This window comes from Acytostelium subglobosum (genome assembly GCF_000787575.1).
Source record: "Acytostelium subglobosum LB1 DNA, scaffold: scaffold22, whole genome shotgun sequence".
Taxonomy (NCBI): Eukaryota; Evosea; class Eumycetozoa; order Acytosteliales; family Acytosteliaceae; genus Acytostelium; species Acytostelium subglobosum.
In genome coordinates, this window is record NW_012236511.1 from 62,408 (window position 1) to 75,491 (window position 13,084).

Below are 13,084 nucleotides of genomic sequence, written 5' to 3' on the forward strand. Positions count from 1 at the left end.
GTAGTGAATTGATTGAACGTTTGTGATCTTGATCCTTGGTGCTCCAGGATGTAGTAGGATAGCATATAAGTTGAGCATTCCCTTGTGAATATGTTTGGATATGAGCATAAAGAATATACATGTTGTTGGTTGTTGTCGTTGTGGTTGTGGCTGATGTTGTAGGTGTTGTTTCAAAGGTATGGCTTGTATATAATTGAATTTCTGTTGTTGATACTTTGCTGTAGTTGTTGTTGTAGGTGGGGATATTAAAAGATGATTGATTGGGGCGACTGGACTGCAGTCTGTAATCGAGAACTCCAAGTAACAGACACTCTCAGCACCTATGTTCGTTGGATAAACTGCATCACAGTGATAGTAATATTGATTGATCTTCCAGATGTAGTTCAAATGGTAATCGCACAACTTTGATTGATTGAATGATTGATTGGTTAGTTGTTTGATAATTCCATGTGATCACATCAAACTTACACCAATCACATGACAAAGTAGTGATGATGGTCCTGCTCCATCCTTGATGGCAACTAGACCCCAACCCTGGTCCTGTTGTACCATCTCAAACTGTCCAATCAATGAGTACTTTCCTTTACTCATATATGTTCCTGGTTCTATGTAAGGTTGTTGTGGAGTTAGTCCACGAATGAAATGGCATGCCAGGGAGTAACAATACTTACTGTATCTTGGTCTGGGTATCTCTGATATCTTGACGACGAACAGATAGTCTGTGGCACATGATTGTCCTTTGGCAACACACTTTGTGTCATGACCAAACACTCGCTCAATGTTATCACCTCTAGTCTGCGGTGCAATATTGAATGTGCCTGCTATTGAGTCAATTATATTACGATCGCTCAAGAATGATGAACTGTCTTTGAATGTCGCTGGGAACTTGATCATCAATCGACCGAATATCTTGATCAGTACGAATGTATCAATGATTGAGTATCGTCTTGATAATGTCCGATGCAGTTCCGACACATCATGTTGTGGCCTCGTGACAACACTCGTGCAAGCAGTCTGGAATCCATCAAACTTGAATGAGCTTGATGTACACATTCCAAAGCCCTGACATGACCGATGGATGGTGTTAGTTATGTGAAGGGGCAGGTCATCAAACCAAGTGAACTTACAATGAGCTGCTTGTTTACGATGATGGGATGCGCATTGTGTAGTGTGATTCGTGTGCCTTGATGTAGTCCATGTCCAATGAAAGTATTGTGAACGGAGAAGTGAGTGAAGAATAATCGATACACTTCATCAATCTTGTAGCATCCTTCGTTGGCAAGATAGTCCGATGTGATCATTCCAGTGTAATGAATAGTGCTCATTGTCTGAATAGTCTGTAGACTACTCTGTTGTTGAATTGATTGTTGATTGAATGTACCCAATGGCCCATCCACCTGGTCACCGCTATACATAAAGTACTGAGTCTCTTTGATACATTGTAGCAATCGGATATTGGGATAACGTGAGCCTGATCCTGTCATCTGATGATTGGTCTTCAAGTTTGCCATGAGATATTGCATGCCAACATCCAACAAATGGTACCATCTCAAGCATTCGGTGCCATAGAAGAGTACGAATGTGATCGTACCTGGTCCAGCTCCATGTCCAGGTCCAGGCTCAAGTCCAGTTATACAGTTGATGCGAACAAAGAACATTGGCGTCTCGACTCCACTGCTACCCTTGGTCGTGAGTATCGATGACTTGGTAGTGATCACGCCATAGAGATTGAGTCGCGATGAGGTGTGCGGCGTCTTGGTCATGCTCTCTGTTGGGTAGTGTTGTTGGAGATATTGCTGAAAGGTCAAATCATTCTGTTTGCTCTGTTGCTTGAGGAACATTGTATAGCACTCCTTGAACCAATGTGTCTGTTTACGATGCAGTATCTGTATTGAGTCCACTTCGAGATAGTATGCCATACTGTTGTTGTTGTCATTGTTGTTGTTTTGGGGCGCTGACGGACACCAACTGCCACTTGGTAACGAGTACAACAGTGTCCATTGAATAAAATGCTTCATGACACTTTGATGAGAGGAGGATAGGGATTGAAGAGTGCTGGTCTCTGATGGTTAGTGTGTTGTACACATTGCTTCCTACTCCTCCTTCGGTGGCGCCACCTATGATCCCAACAATGAGGTCAGTCTCTTGTGGTGAGCCAGTGACCTTGGCATGCTTGTTTATGACATCACCAATGCTGAGCACTTGTCGATGCTTTGGACACCAACTGTTGTTGTCATCATGATCATCGACGATGTTTGACGTGGACTTGCCCGAAGGTGATGCTACAGAAGACACCTTGCGTGACTTTAGAGGTATGTCGTCAGAGTCACTTGCCAACCTTGCTTGTCGCGTCTCGTGGTGAGTGATAAGGTAGACAACCATTCGTTGCAAGGCATTCTGTAACTCATCGATCGAGACTAATTCGCTGAGACTGCTATCAACAGTATCCACAACATCTCCAATCCATTTGATAACATGTGCATTGTACAAACACTTCTGATCTGATTGATATCGTTGTCGTAGTTGCTTATGAACAAGTAGTTCACGGATCGAGTTGAATAAAGACACAGTATATGGTCTCTTTTGTATATCCTTCGTGTTTACAATGACCTGTCTTTGTCTCTTGTCCATTCATTGATCGATTGATTGGTTGCTTGATTGATTGATTGAGTGGTCGAATATCTCTAAACTTTGTAAGTTCAAAGACTTTGTTTGACTCCGTTCATTTCTAGGAAGTGAGAGGATAATTTATGGGACGGAACCATTCCATTATAATAATTATTTATTAACTATTACTATCTTGTAGTTAATAGAACACTAAACTGATTGGGATGGATTGATAAACCATAGACTATTGTGAATAATAATAAAATAAGTTTACCGAACTCAACTGATTGAATGATTGATTGAAAGATGGCGAAGGGTGTACCTACTCTCTGTATCATCCAAAGTCTTTCCAGTACTTGATGTTAATTTAAAGTTGAGTAATATGTTGGCGGCAGCAATATAGATCTCCTCAAGTGCCAAGTTTGATCCCACACAGTCCCTTGGTCCAACACTGAATGGTATCCAATACTTTGTATGATTGTTGTCCAAGAACCTCTCTGGTATAAACTCTGATGGCTTGTCCCAGTACTCCTCGTCATGATGTACGGCATAGATATTCATTGTCATCAATGTCTTGGTTGATTGGGTCAGTGGAATCATCCCATTGATCTTTCCATCAATCATTCATTCATTCTTACATCTTTTGGAATGAAGTAACCTTCGACTTCAACATCTTGAGTGCATATCCTTGGAAGACCAAGTGGACCGGTGGGCTTGATACGTAGCACCTCTTTGATAATGGCCATCACGTAGGGAGTGTTGACCCTGTCACTCACAGTGGCTGCTCTAGCCTTTCCAACATTGGTCAACAACTCATAATAAGCTCTCTCTTGAATCTCCTGATTGTTAACCATATATAATATTAACCAATTGAGTGTGTTTCCACTTGTATCCGTTCCTGCCATAATAAAGTCCATTGCAATCCTTATAATAGACTCCTCACTCTTGCCAGAATACTCATGCATTATAATCTGATCGAACAAGTCTCTTGGGCTTTGAGTAGAGTAAGTATGATTGAATGAATGTATGTATGATTCTGCATACTTCTCTGGATCAATATCCTTCAGATGCTCATGGTAGACCTCTGAGATGTAAAAGTGGAGACGTTGGAGTATCCTGGAAGGTCCATACTTGAGGTATAAGAGATAGAATGGTTGGAGAACTGAGATAAAGTCTGCTGGATTTCCAGTTCCAATCATTTCGAATACTTGTTTGATTGGCTCCATCAACTCTGCTAGTCTTCCAGAGGCCTCATCTTCATAAGACATCTCCTCACTACACAGTACCATCATAATAATATTCAATGTGTACTTCATCAGATGATGGGATGGTGTGAACTGTGATTGTAATGAGAGTAAGTAGGTATGATTCGGGGATTACACATCATTCAAACTTACACTTTGACCAGACTTGGCAAACTCAGACATCCTGGTGATGAGATTGAGACATTGACTATCGAGAACATTGTGGATTGTTTTGAGTTTGGTCTTGGTGAAGGCTGATGCAACAATGTGTCGGTTGTGCTTCCAGAGCTCATACTTTGATGATACCAAGTTGAGGAAGTTGCCACTAAAGTAAATGAAAGAGGGGATGATCGGGCGATCGGTAAAGCTCTCAAAGTTCTTGTACCAGATCTCTCGAATCATCTTTGGATCACTGACACTGATGCTATATACATCACCCATCCAACATCTAAACACACCTCCATAACGTTTGGACAATGCTGTCAGACCCAAATGGGGCCTATCCGTCAGGTATGGCAGACTTCCAAGGATTGGGTACTCCCAAGGTCCCTTAGGGTCACGATTTGATTGTCTCCTATTCTTATTTAACTTTTAATTTTAAGTGATTAGGATCAGTTAGGGATCATTCCAAAATAGTAGTGCAATATTTACTACTTACGAATGATAACAACAGGTAAGTAAGGAACAAAACTAATGTCAATGCAAAAGTACCCATTTTAATATTAATGTTTGATTGATTGAATTGCTATTGAATATGAATATACTGAACGATTATATATGATTGAATGAATGACAGCCAGGAAGTCAATCAGTATTAATAATTGACATTAGTGACCTATTTAAGTTGTGAATGTGGGCGAGTATGTTCCAATTACAAACCTGTGTGAATGACAAACACACGAGAAATAACAATAGTTGGGATATAGTTTGGTAAAGTTAAGATAGTTGGATCGATCATACATACATACTCATGAGTTATCATCATCATCAGAACACTGATTTGGGTTGGTGTGTGTGTATTGTAATGTAATCATCACTCCTATCATTATATATCTAACTACAGAGTTGTATTCTTACCGATCAATCAATCATTAATATTTAACATAGTAGATTGCCATTGACTTGTTGAGAACCAGCGAACTAAACAACCCCCACTAGAATAGAAGTTCCATCGGATCTGTCCAAACAGGATGCGCAACAACAGATATTATTTTTCCCCATCACCCCGAAATTTACACTCCTTCCTGATCAAAAACGTGTGCTGGTCCTGTGAAAGACCACCTGCCTAGGCCCTGCTTTGCATGCTCTTCATTCAATTACTCTTTCATTCATAATAATCAAACAACAACCAGCACAGATACACACACACAGACAGACAGACAGAATAATGATGATGGTATCCAACTTTACAAAGTTGTTGCTGATCAGCTGCGTGCTGATCGGAGCTGCCATTATGGTCGGTGCTCAAGTCATCCAGCCAGTCGGCATCCAGCTCACACCATGGCCCGAGGTCGTCGGAACAGGCCCCGAGCACTCATGTCTCGCCCTCAACCCACATCTCTTCACGGTGAGCAGCAGCATCAACAGCGCCATCCTCAACGTCGCCATCCAGCGCTACCAGTCCACCCTCTTCTTCCCCTTTGGCAACGGCACCCAGACGCCCTCGGGCGCCTGGTCGCTCGTGATCACCGTCAACAGCGGTGACACCAGCCTCACGCTCGAGACCGACGAGTCCTACTCGCTCTCGGTCAAGACCACCAACACCATCACTCTGACCGCCAACACCATCTACGGTGCCATCCGCGGTCTTGAGACCCTCTCGCAGACCATCCAGTGGGTGCAGTCGGCCAACACCTACCAGATCTGCTACCTGCCCATCTCCATCATTGACGCCCCACGTTTCCCATGGCGTGGATTCCTCATCGACACTGGACGTCACTACTACCCAGCTGACTTCATCCTGCACATCATCGATACACTCGGTTACAACAAGTTCAATGTTCTCCATGTAAGTGATCACTTGTGCACACACATTGGAATCATTCTAGATCAATTACTAATTCAATCAATCAATCAATCATTATAGTGGCACATTGTTGACGCTCAATCATTTGGAGTTGAGTCCAACACCTTCCCCAACTTGACGATGGGAGCTTTCAACCCAGTTGCCACTTACTCGCATGCTGAGATCCAGGAGATCGTGGCCTACGCTCAGTCCTACGGTATCAGAGTTGTCCCAGAGTTTGACGTGCCAGCCCATGCCGACGCCATCGGAACCGCCTTCCCACATCTGATTGCCAACTGCCCAACTTACGCCGACGACATCAACAGTCTGTTGCTCAACATTGCCAACGACTACACCTACACCTTCCTCAACGGCCTGTTCACCGAGATGGCCAGCCTCTTCCCCGACCACTACTTCCACACTGGAGGTGATGAGGTCCATCTGGACTGCTGGAGCGAGGACCCCACCATCCAGGCCTGGATGAAGCAGCACAAATACACCACCGTGCAGGCCGAGCAGTACTTTGAGACCCAGGTCACCGACATGCTGCTGCAGGTCAACAAGACCAAGCTGGTCTGGAACGACCCATGGACCAACGGCGTCAAGCTGGCCGAGGGCACCGTCATCGAAGTCTGGGACAACTCCGAGATCACCCAAAAGATCATCAACGAGGGCTTCCGCGCACTCGTCTCCTTCGCCTGGTACCTGGATGAGCAGATGCCCTCGGGCGTCTCTGTCGGCGAGTTTGAGAACACCTGGCAGACATTCTACAAGGCCGACCCATACAACGGCATCAAGAAGAACCAGCAAAACATCCTTGGAGGCGAGGCCTGCATGTGGAGTGAGCAGGTCAACCAGATGAACTTTGACACCCGTGTGTACCCACGTGCGCTCGCCGCCGCCGAGAGACTGTGGTCGCCAGCATCCATCACCGACATCAACAACGCCCAGCCCAGATTCGACCAACGTTCATGCGACATGAAGATCAGAGGTGTTGCCAGCAGCCCACTCCAGCCATCCTTCTGTCTGTTGCCACCAAACAACGGAATGGTGACCAAGGCTCGCATGGGACCAGTCCACAGACTCACCCAGTCTGAGATCAAGGCCATCCTCACTGCCTAATCATTCATTCATTCGATCAATCAGTAGTAGTTGTTTATAAATAAACTACAGCATCAACTCCTCGACAACCCTTACCCTCACTCTTGCCCTTGCCCTCGCGTTAAATTGTGGACTTCGTTTTTTGAATGTTTTCGATCAAACTTGTGACCCATGCTGCCATGAATGTTGATCATTCGTGTTCTTTGTTTCATACTTTAGTATCTGTTATACATTACATTGTACAATCTATATCAATGAATCATATACTTAGATCATCAACATCATTGTTGATTAGACAATGCAACAGATCAAGCAAGAGTGGCGCATTCAACAACATCCTGTCATCAAGCAGCAGCATTAAATCTTCGATCTCAATCAATAATATACAATACATGAATGGCACTCAACAGCATGCTTATTCGACGACTACGACATCAACTCAAACAACAACAATGACATCTACACCATCAACACAAACAACTACTACAACTACAGCATCAGTGAATGTGAATGAAACTATTGTCGATCAATCATTCGCAGTTGTACATCTGGGCGGAAAGCAATACAAAGTGATCAAGGGCGACATTATCATGGCAGACCGTCTGCCAAACATTGATGTTGGCGAGCATATCGTTCTGGACAAGGTGTTGATGGTGGGCACGAAGGAGACCACTATGATCGGCACACCACTGGTCGAGGGTGCCAAGGTGCACGCCTTCATCGAGGAGCAGTCCAAGGCGTCACACGTCACCATATTCAAGCACAAGAGAAGAAAGAACTACAAGAGGACCACTGGCTTCACTCCATTGGCCACTGTAATAAGGATAGGTGATGTTGTTATGCAGCAGCAATAATAATTAATAATAATAATAATAACAGACATTAATAATGCGTTAGTAACGACGACCAAGATAGTAAGGTAGTTAGTAGAATAGAGTTAAGATGTATCTTTATTTATTTGAATGAACGATTGATTGAATGATTGATTGGAATGAATGAATGAAAGAATGAAGCTCAATAGATGTATAGGAAACACGGTAACAAAGAAACAAACATGGATGATGATGATGATAGGGTAGGGCAATGATAACTGTCGACAGTTTATTACCTTCTCCTCTTTGACCTTTCTTCATCGGGATAGTCGTCCATCTTTCGTTTGTAGTCGCTACTGTCGCGTGAGGACGATGAGGATGATGATTGGTAGTCGCGACGACGATCTGGACTGCTCCTACGTCGGTCATCCTTTCGCTCGGGACTGCTCCGACGTCGATCTTCTCTTGATGAGTAGTCACGCTCTCTTTCTCTCTGGCCGCTGCTGCTGCTCGTTGAACTGGTGCTGGTACTGTTTTCTTCTCTGTCTCTCTCGCGGACGTTGCCACTGCTCTCTCTGTCACGCTCTCGCTCTCGCTCTCCTCGTCCACTGTCGCGCTCACGTCCGCCATCTCTCTCTCGCTCGCCACCGCGACGTCTGTCTTCCATTGGTGCTCCGCCCTCCATGTAGGGTGGCATGTGTCCTCCACGTCCATCACCTCCTCTGTATCCACGCATGTGGGGTGGTGGTGGACCAAAGTCGCCTGGGATGCCGCCTTGAGGCGGGTATGGCACTTGCATGCCTCCGTACGGTCCTCCGGGAGGTGGTCGCATGTGTGGGGGCATCTCCTCCATGCGAGGCCAGGCATCATGTCGCTTGGGCCCGCCTCCACCACCACCGGCACCGCCACCGCGCTTGGCCATGTCGCGAGACTTATCGTTGTGTTGTTGTTGCTGCTGTTGCTGATCGCCCATCATCATGAACTCGGGCGGCAGATCATTCTTGTGATCCTGGTTCTTGCTCTCGTACGACTTGATCTTGCCCAGGTTGGCCTGCTCGGCGCGCAGCTGATTCTGTCGCTCGCAGTACATTCTCCATGTCTCCTCTGTGAAGTTATAGTTGAAGTAGTCTGTGATATCGGCACCTGGCTTGTTCCACGGCTTGTCCTCGAGCGAGTCGAGGTTGACGTCGTAGATGCTCTTCTGCGGCCTGTTGGCCTGATACTGAGTGTTGGCCTGCTTGACCAGTGAGTACTTGCCACCTGTGCCTGGCGTGATTGATGTTGGGTTCCTCAGGAATCCGGCCTTGGGTCCACTTGAGGACTTTGTTGTCTTATTAGCCTGTTCTGTGTCAAGTACAATGTTTACATCGTCATCATCATCATCGTCGTCATCGTCATCGTCATCATCTTCCTCTGCATCATCATTATTATCATCATCATTATCTTCATTGTTATTATTATTATTATCATCATCGTATTGTATTTCATCATTATTATTATCTGTTATTGTTGTATCTTCTTGTTCACTATCAATATGATCATGGATGTTAGTCATTTATTCATTCATTCATTCTTCATTCAATCAATCAATCAACCTTATTCATTATACATACCCATTGTTTGATTCTTCATGATGTGTATCACCATTAGTATGGTCAGTCGACTCTACATCAGCCATCTTCTCTCTATATATATATAATAATAAATATAACTACACTAAATGTAAATGAATGAATAGATGAAATGACTTCAATTAACTTCAGAAGATCACAAGTTCATTCAAATTTCGCAAAGTGGTGCTAAAGTGCAATAATGTACATTCATTCGTTTATTGAGAGGGAAGGTTGGGCATGTGATCGGTGGTTCAAGCGTGGCACCACGTTGACATGAATATCAATCAATCAATCAATCAATCAGACTGATAGACCTTGCTGGGACTTGATTGCCAACTCCATTATTGGATTGAGGAATAGTGCCTCATCGTAACCACCTCGCTTGGCTCGCTCTGTGATGGTCTGTTGTCTAAAGTCCACTCCACAATACTCTTGATACTGCTCCAATGTCCTTTGTTGTCCAATGTTATATTTGTCCTCGATGGCCAACTCGAGATCACCATCATTGTTGTCTACCATTCTCAAAATGACTTTGAGCCTTTTGATTGATTGTTGTTTCTGTTTAATCGCCAGTTCGGTGCTGCCAACCTCTCTGAATGTGGGACGATGGTCTCGCTTCCACAGATGGAATATGATTGCATGTGTCGGACAATAGAGGTCGTAGCCAGATGTCCATAGTCGCGTAGACATAAGCATCTCCTCGCCAAAGAATAGATGTTCCAAATGTGGATCGTAGGGCACCTCCTGGATCATGGTGGCGAGTGAGAAGCTGAATCCAGCGATCCAGAATAGTGATGGCACGGGCTCACTCAACTTGGGCTTGTTAGCCAACTTGGCACCCAATCTCAACATGTTGTCGGCACCAAAGTTGTTGGCCACCAGCAGCGTGGGATAAGTGTAGGGCGGGATGTTGTTGGGCAGCGTGTAGCCCATGGGATAGCCCGTGAGCACTGCTTTGGGCGACGGACATCTTGCCAACATATCGATCAATATTGTATCCCAATGACGAATGAATCGCATGTGACTGTCTATCTGGAGGTAGTAACGCTCTTGTTGCCACAGTGTCTGACAGAGAGCACGTGCAATACATGGTCCTTTGGCATCAGTATAAGGCATTCTTATAACAGACACCTGAGACTCCCTTGTCTTATCCATGAAGCAATGATCATCCAGTCCACCCTCCATATCATATTGCCAACATACTCCAACATTAATCCTATCTGGCCACTCTGCCTTTTCAAACATGTCCTTGATGGTCCACTGGCATTCTTTGGGTATGTGTGATAGTGTAACGTTGTTAGTATGATTGATTGAGTGAGTGAGTGAGTGTGATGTAAGTATCATACCAGAGTCCCTATAACTTGCAATGGATACAAATATCTTATCCATTATTATCTGATGATTAAGTGAGTATGTTCAAATGAAATGAAGTCGAAGGCTACAAAGAGCCAAATTGATCAATCAGAATTTTCGATGAAAAGTGCTAAGTTGCGAAAACGAACGAAAGTTGTACAGATAATTACATGTTGTCATTCATTCATTCAAACAGTCATACTTGTAATAATATATATACTTACTTATAACAATGTTAAGATGTACTTATAATATTAATAACTCCCACAATTATATATTGTGTTTGAGGAGGTATACTACATCGTCCTCGACCACGACGACAACCACAACTGGGACTTCATCGTCAAGTCGCAATCATAAATATAGTTTATATAACTTACCACTTAGACATCCATCAGAGTTCCCTCGACCCGAACAGAAACACTTCAACTTCAAACTCATTCATCAATCCACAAAGTCGGCGGCACGAGTCACCGAGATAACAACACCAAATGGAGTGTAAGTCACTCAATCACACATCGGAATCATTCCAAATCGCTCACTCAAAGAATCAATCAATCAATCAATGATACCAAAAGTATACAGACACCAAACTTTGTACCAGTGGCAACAGTTGGATCAATCAAGTTTGTTGATCCGATGACGACTAGAGCACAGGGATCACAGTTGATGTTTGTCAATACTTATCATATGGTGGTCAATGCAGACTTGGACGTGATTGAGAATGCAGGTGGATTACACAAGTTTATAAATTATAAAGGTCCAATCATTACGGATAGTGGTGGATTCCAGGTCTTCTCAATGGGCCATCCAGATCGAAACAAGACCGTGTTGGACCACGAGGCCACACCCATTGACAATGGCGACTTGGACGTGCGCTCACTCGAGTTGACAAAGCGCGAGCTCAAGGGCATGTCGGGCAAGCAGTATCCTGGCAGCATTGAGTCGATCACCGACGCCGGCGTGGCATTCCGCTCGTACAGGAACGCCAACCGCATCGTCCTGACGCCCGAGTCGGCCATCCAATTCCAGAAGAAGCTGGGCGCGGACATCATCATCCCGTTGGACGAGCTGCCGCCTTACCACATGGACATCGACCGCATCAAGGACTCATTGCATCGCACGCATCACTGGGAGGGCATGTCATTGATGGAGCATCTAACAGACATGCGCAAACAGGCTATCTACGCCGTGATTCACGGTGGCATCGACATGGCCCTGCGCCAAATGAGTGTGGAGTACCTGTCGCAGCTCCCCTTTGACGGCCTGGCGATTGGCGGCAGCATTGGAAAGGATCGCGACGAGATGCACGACCTGCTGTCCAAGCTGATGCCCATGATTGATCGCGCTCGTCCCAACCATCTTCTGGGCATTGGCGACTTGGAGAGTCTGACGCGTCTCGTGCCGCTGGGCATTGACACGTTTGACTCGAGCTATCCGACACGTGCTGCACGCCACGGCGCATTGATCCTACCAGACAGCACGAAATTCCTTATCACCAAGCAAGAGTATCGCGCGGCATATGACGAGCCACTGGACCGAACATGCGACTGTCCGACATGCGCCAACTACTCGCGAGCGTTCCTCCACCATCTCTTCAAGTCCAACGAGCAAATCTTCTACACACTGGCCACACAACACAACCTTCGCGCCATGGCTCGTATCATGGAGAACTATAGAAATAGAATATTGGCCAATGAACTGTAACCCTCTTGGTCCTCGTTGGGTCTGGAAGTGGTCCTGGACCTGGCCTTATACAATATTGTATTATTATCTGTCTTTGTATTGTTTGATTGATTGATGTGATTGATCATAGTTATTTATAAATCTTTGATTGATTGATTCCACACTCACACTCTCACACTCATAATCATCAACGTCCAATACCACCAATCAATCAATTCGCACACTGTTGTCTGTGATTGATCGAGTGAGTGTGGTGTGGATGTGGTGTGTTACTCTCGCACACTCATGATCAATCAATCACAATCACACACACAACACATGATCAATCAATCACTTTAAACACATATATTTATAATTGATGATATTGTTGATGTATTAATGTCCATCTCTTGAAGTATATACATATTATAATTTGTACATCTTTATGTCTTGTTGAGATAGAGAATAAAGAGACAGACCAATCACGAGGTTTAGTTACAGAATCACCCAGATTGATATCAGTTTTGATCGATCAAAAATAGACCAAGTTGGGCCTCACTATCACCAAGGTCCCAAACAAGACCACACCCTCCACCAAATCATTCATTCCAACTCATCATTCTCATTCAATCATTCATCCAATCAATCAATCATTCATCACTAATCACACAGTTGTAATATTAC

General features: G+C 44.6%; 8 protein-coding genes across 8 annotated transcripts; 3 read left to right on the top strand and 5 right to left on the bottom strand.

Annotated features, from left to right (window-relative positions):
* Window positions 1-453: 453 nt before the first annotated feature.
* On the bottom strand, window positions 454-1,919 carry SAMD00019534_093330 (hypothetical protein; the record flags this gene model as incomplete). Its single annotated transcript, XM_012895258.1, has 3 exons — window positions 454-605; window positions 672-1,062; window positions 1,128-1,919. The coding sequence occupies 3 exons, from the start codon at window positions 1,917-1,919 to the stop codon at window positions 454-456; spliced, it is 1,335 nt and encodes a 444-aa protein (XP_012750712.1).
* A 13-nt stretch (window positions 1,920-1,932) lies between these two features.
* On the bottom strand, window positions 1,933-2,382 carry SAMD00019534_093340 (hypothetical protein; the record flags this gene model as incomplete). The annotated part of the gene is made up of 1 exon (XM_012895259.1): window positions 1,933-2,382. The coding sequence occupies one exon, from the start codon at window positions 2,380-2,382 to the stop codon at window positions 1,933-1,935; it is 450 nt and encodes a 149-aa protein (XP_012750713.1).
* A 413-nt stretch (window positions 2,383-2,795) lies between these two features.
* Window positions 2,796-4,292, bottom strand: SAMD00019534_093350 (hypothetical protein; the record flags this gene model as incomplete). The annotated part of the gene is made up of 5 exons (XM_012895260.1): window positions 2,796-2,851; window positions 2,934-3,180; window positions 3,246-3,600; window positions 3,652-3,944; window positions 4,005-4,292. The coding sequence occupies 5 exons, from the start codon at window positions 4,290-4,292 to the stop codon at window positions 2,796-2,798; spliced, it is 1,239 nt and encodes a 412-aa protein (XP_012750714.1).
* A 946-nt stretch (window positions 4,293-5,238) lies between these two features.
* Window positions 5,239-6,975, top strand: SAMD00019534_093360 (hypothetical protein; the record flags this gene model as incomplete). The annotated part of the gene is made up of 2 exons (XM_012895261.1): window positions 5,239-5,859; window positions 5,938-6,975. Coding segments are annotated over 2 exons (1,659 nt in total), but the record flags the coding sequence as incomplete, so codon positions are not given.
* A 236-nt stretch (window positions 6,976-7,211) lies between these two features.
* Window positions 7,212-7,808, top strand: SAMD00019534_093370 (hypothetical protein; the record flags this gene model as incomplete). Its single annotated transcript, XM_012895262.1, has 1 exon — window positions 7,212-7,808. A coding segment is annotated over one exon (597 nt), but the record flags the coding sequence as incomplete, so codon positions are not given.
* Window positions 7,809-8,061: 253 nt separating this feature from the next.
* SAMD00019534_093380 (hypothetical protein) lies at window positions 8,062-9,447 on the bottom strand (the record flags this gene model as incomplete). Its single annotated transcript, XM_012895263.1, has 2 exons — window positions 8,062-9,295; window positions 9,383-9,447. The coding sequence occupies 2 exons, from the start codon at window positions 9,445-9,447 to the stop codon at window positions 8,062-8,064; spliced, it is 1,299 nt and encodes a 432-aa protein (XP_012750717.1).
* Window positions 9,448-9,682: 235 nt separating this feature from the next.
* Window positions 9,683-10,567, bottom strand: SAMD00019534_093390 (hypothetical protein; the record flags this gene model as incomplete). Its single annotated transcript, XM_012895264.1, has 1 exon — window positions 9,683-10,567. One exon carries the CDS (start codon window positions 10,565-10,567, stop codon window positions 9,683-9,685), a length of 885 nt encoding a protein of 294 aa, XP_012750718.1.
* Window positions 10,568-11,374: 807 nt separating this feature from the next.
* On the top strand, window positions 11,375-12,442 carry SAMD00019534_093400 (hypothetical protein; the record flags this gene model as incomplete). Its single annotated transcript, XM_012895265.1, has 1 exon — window positions 11,375-12,442. One exon carries the CDS (start codon window positions 11,375-11,377, stop codon window positions 12,440-12,442), a length of 1,068 nt encoding a protein of 355 aa, XP_012750719.1.
* Between the last annotated feature and the right edge of the window lie 642 nt (window positions 12,443-13,084).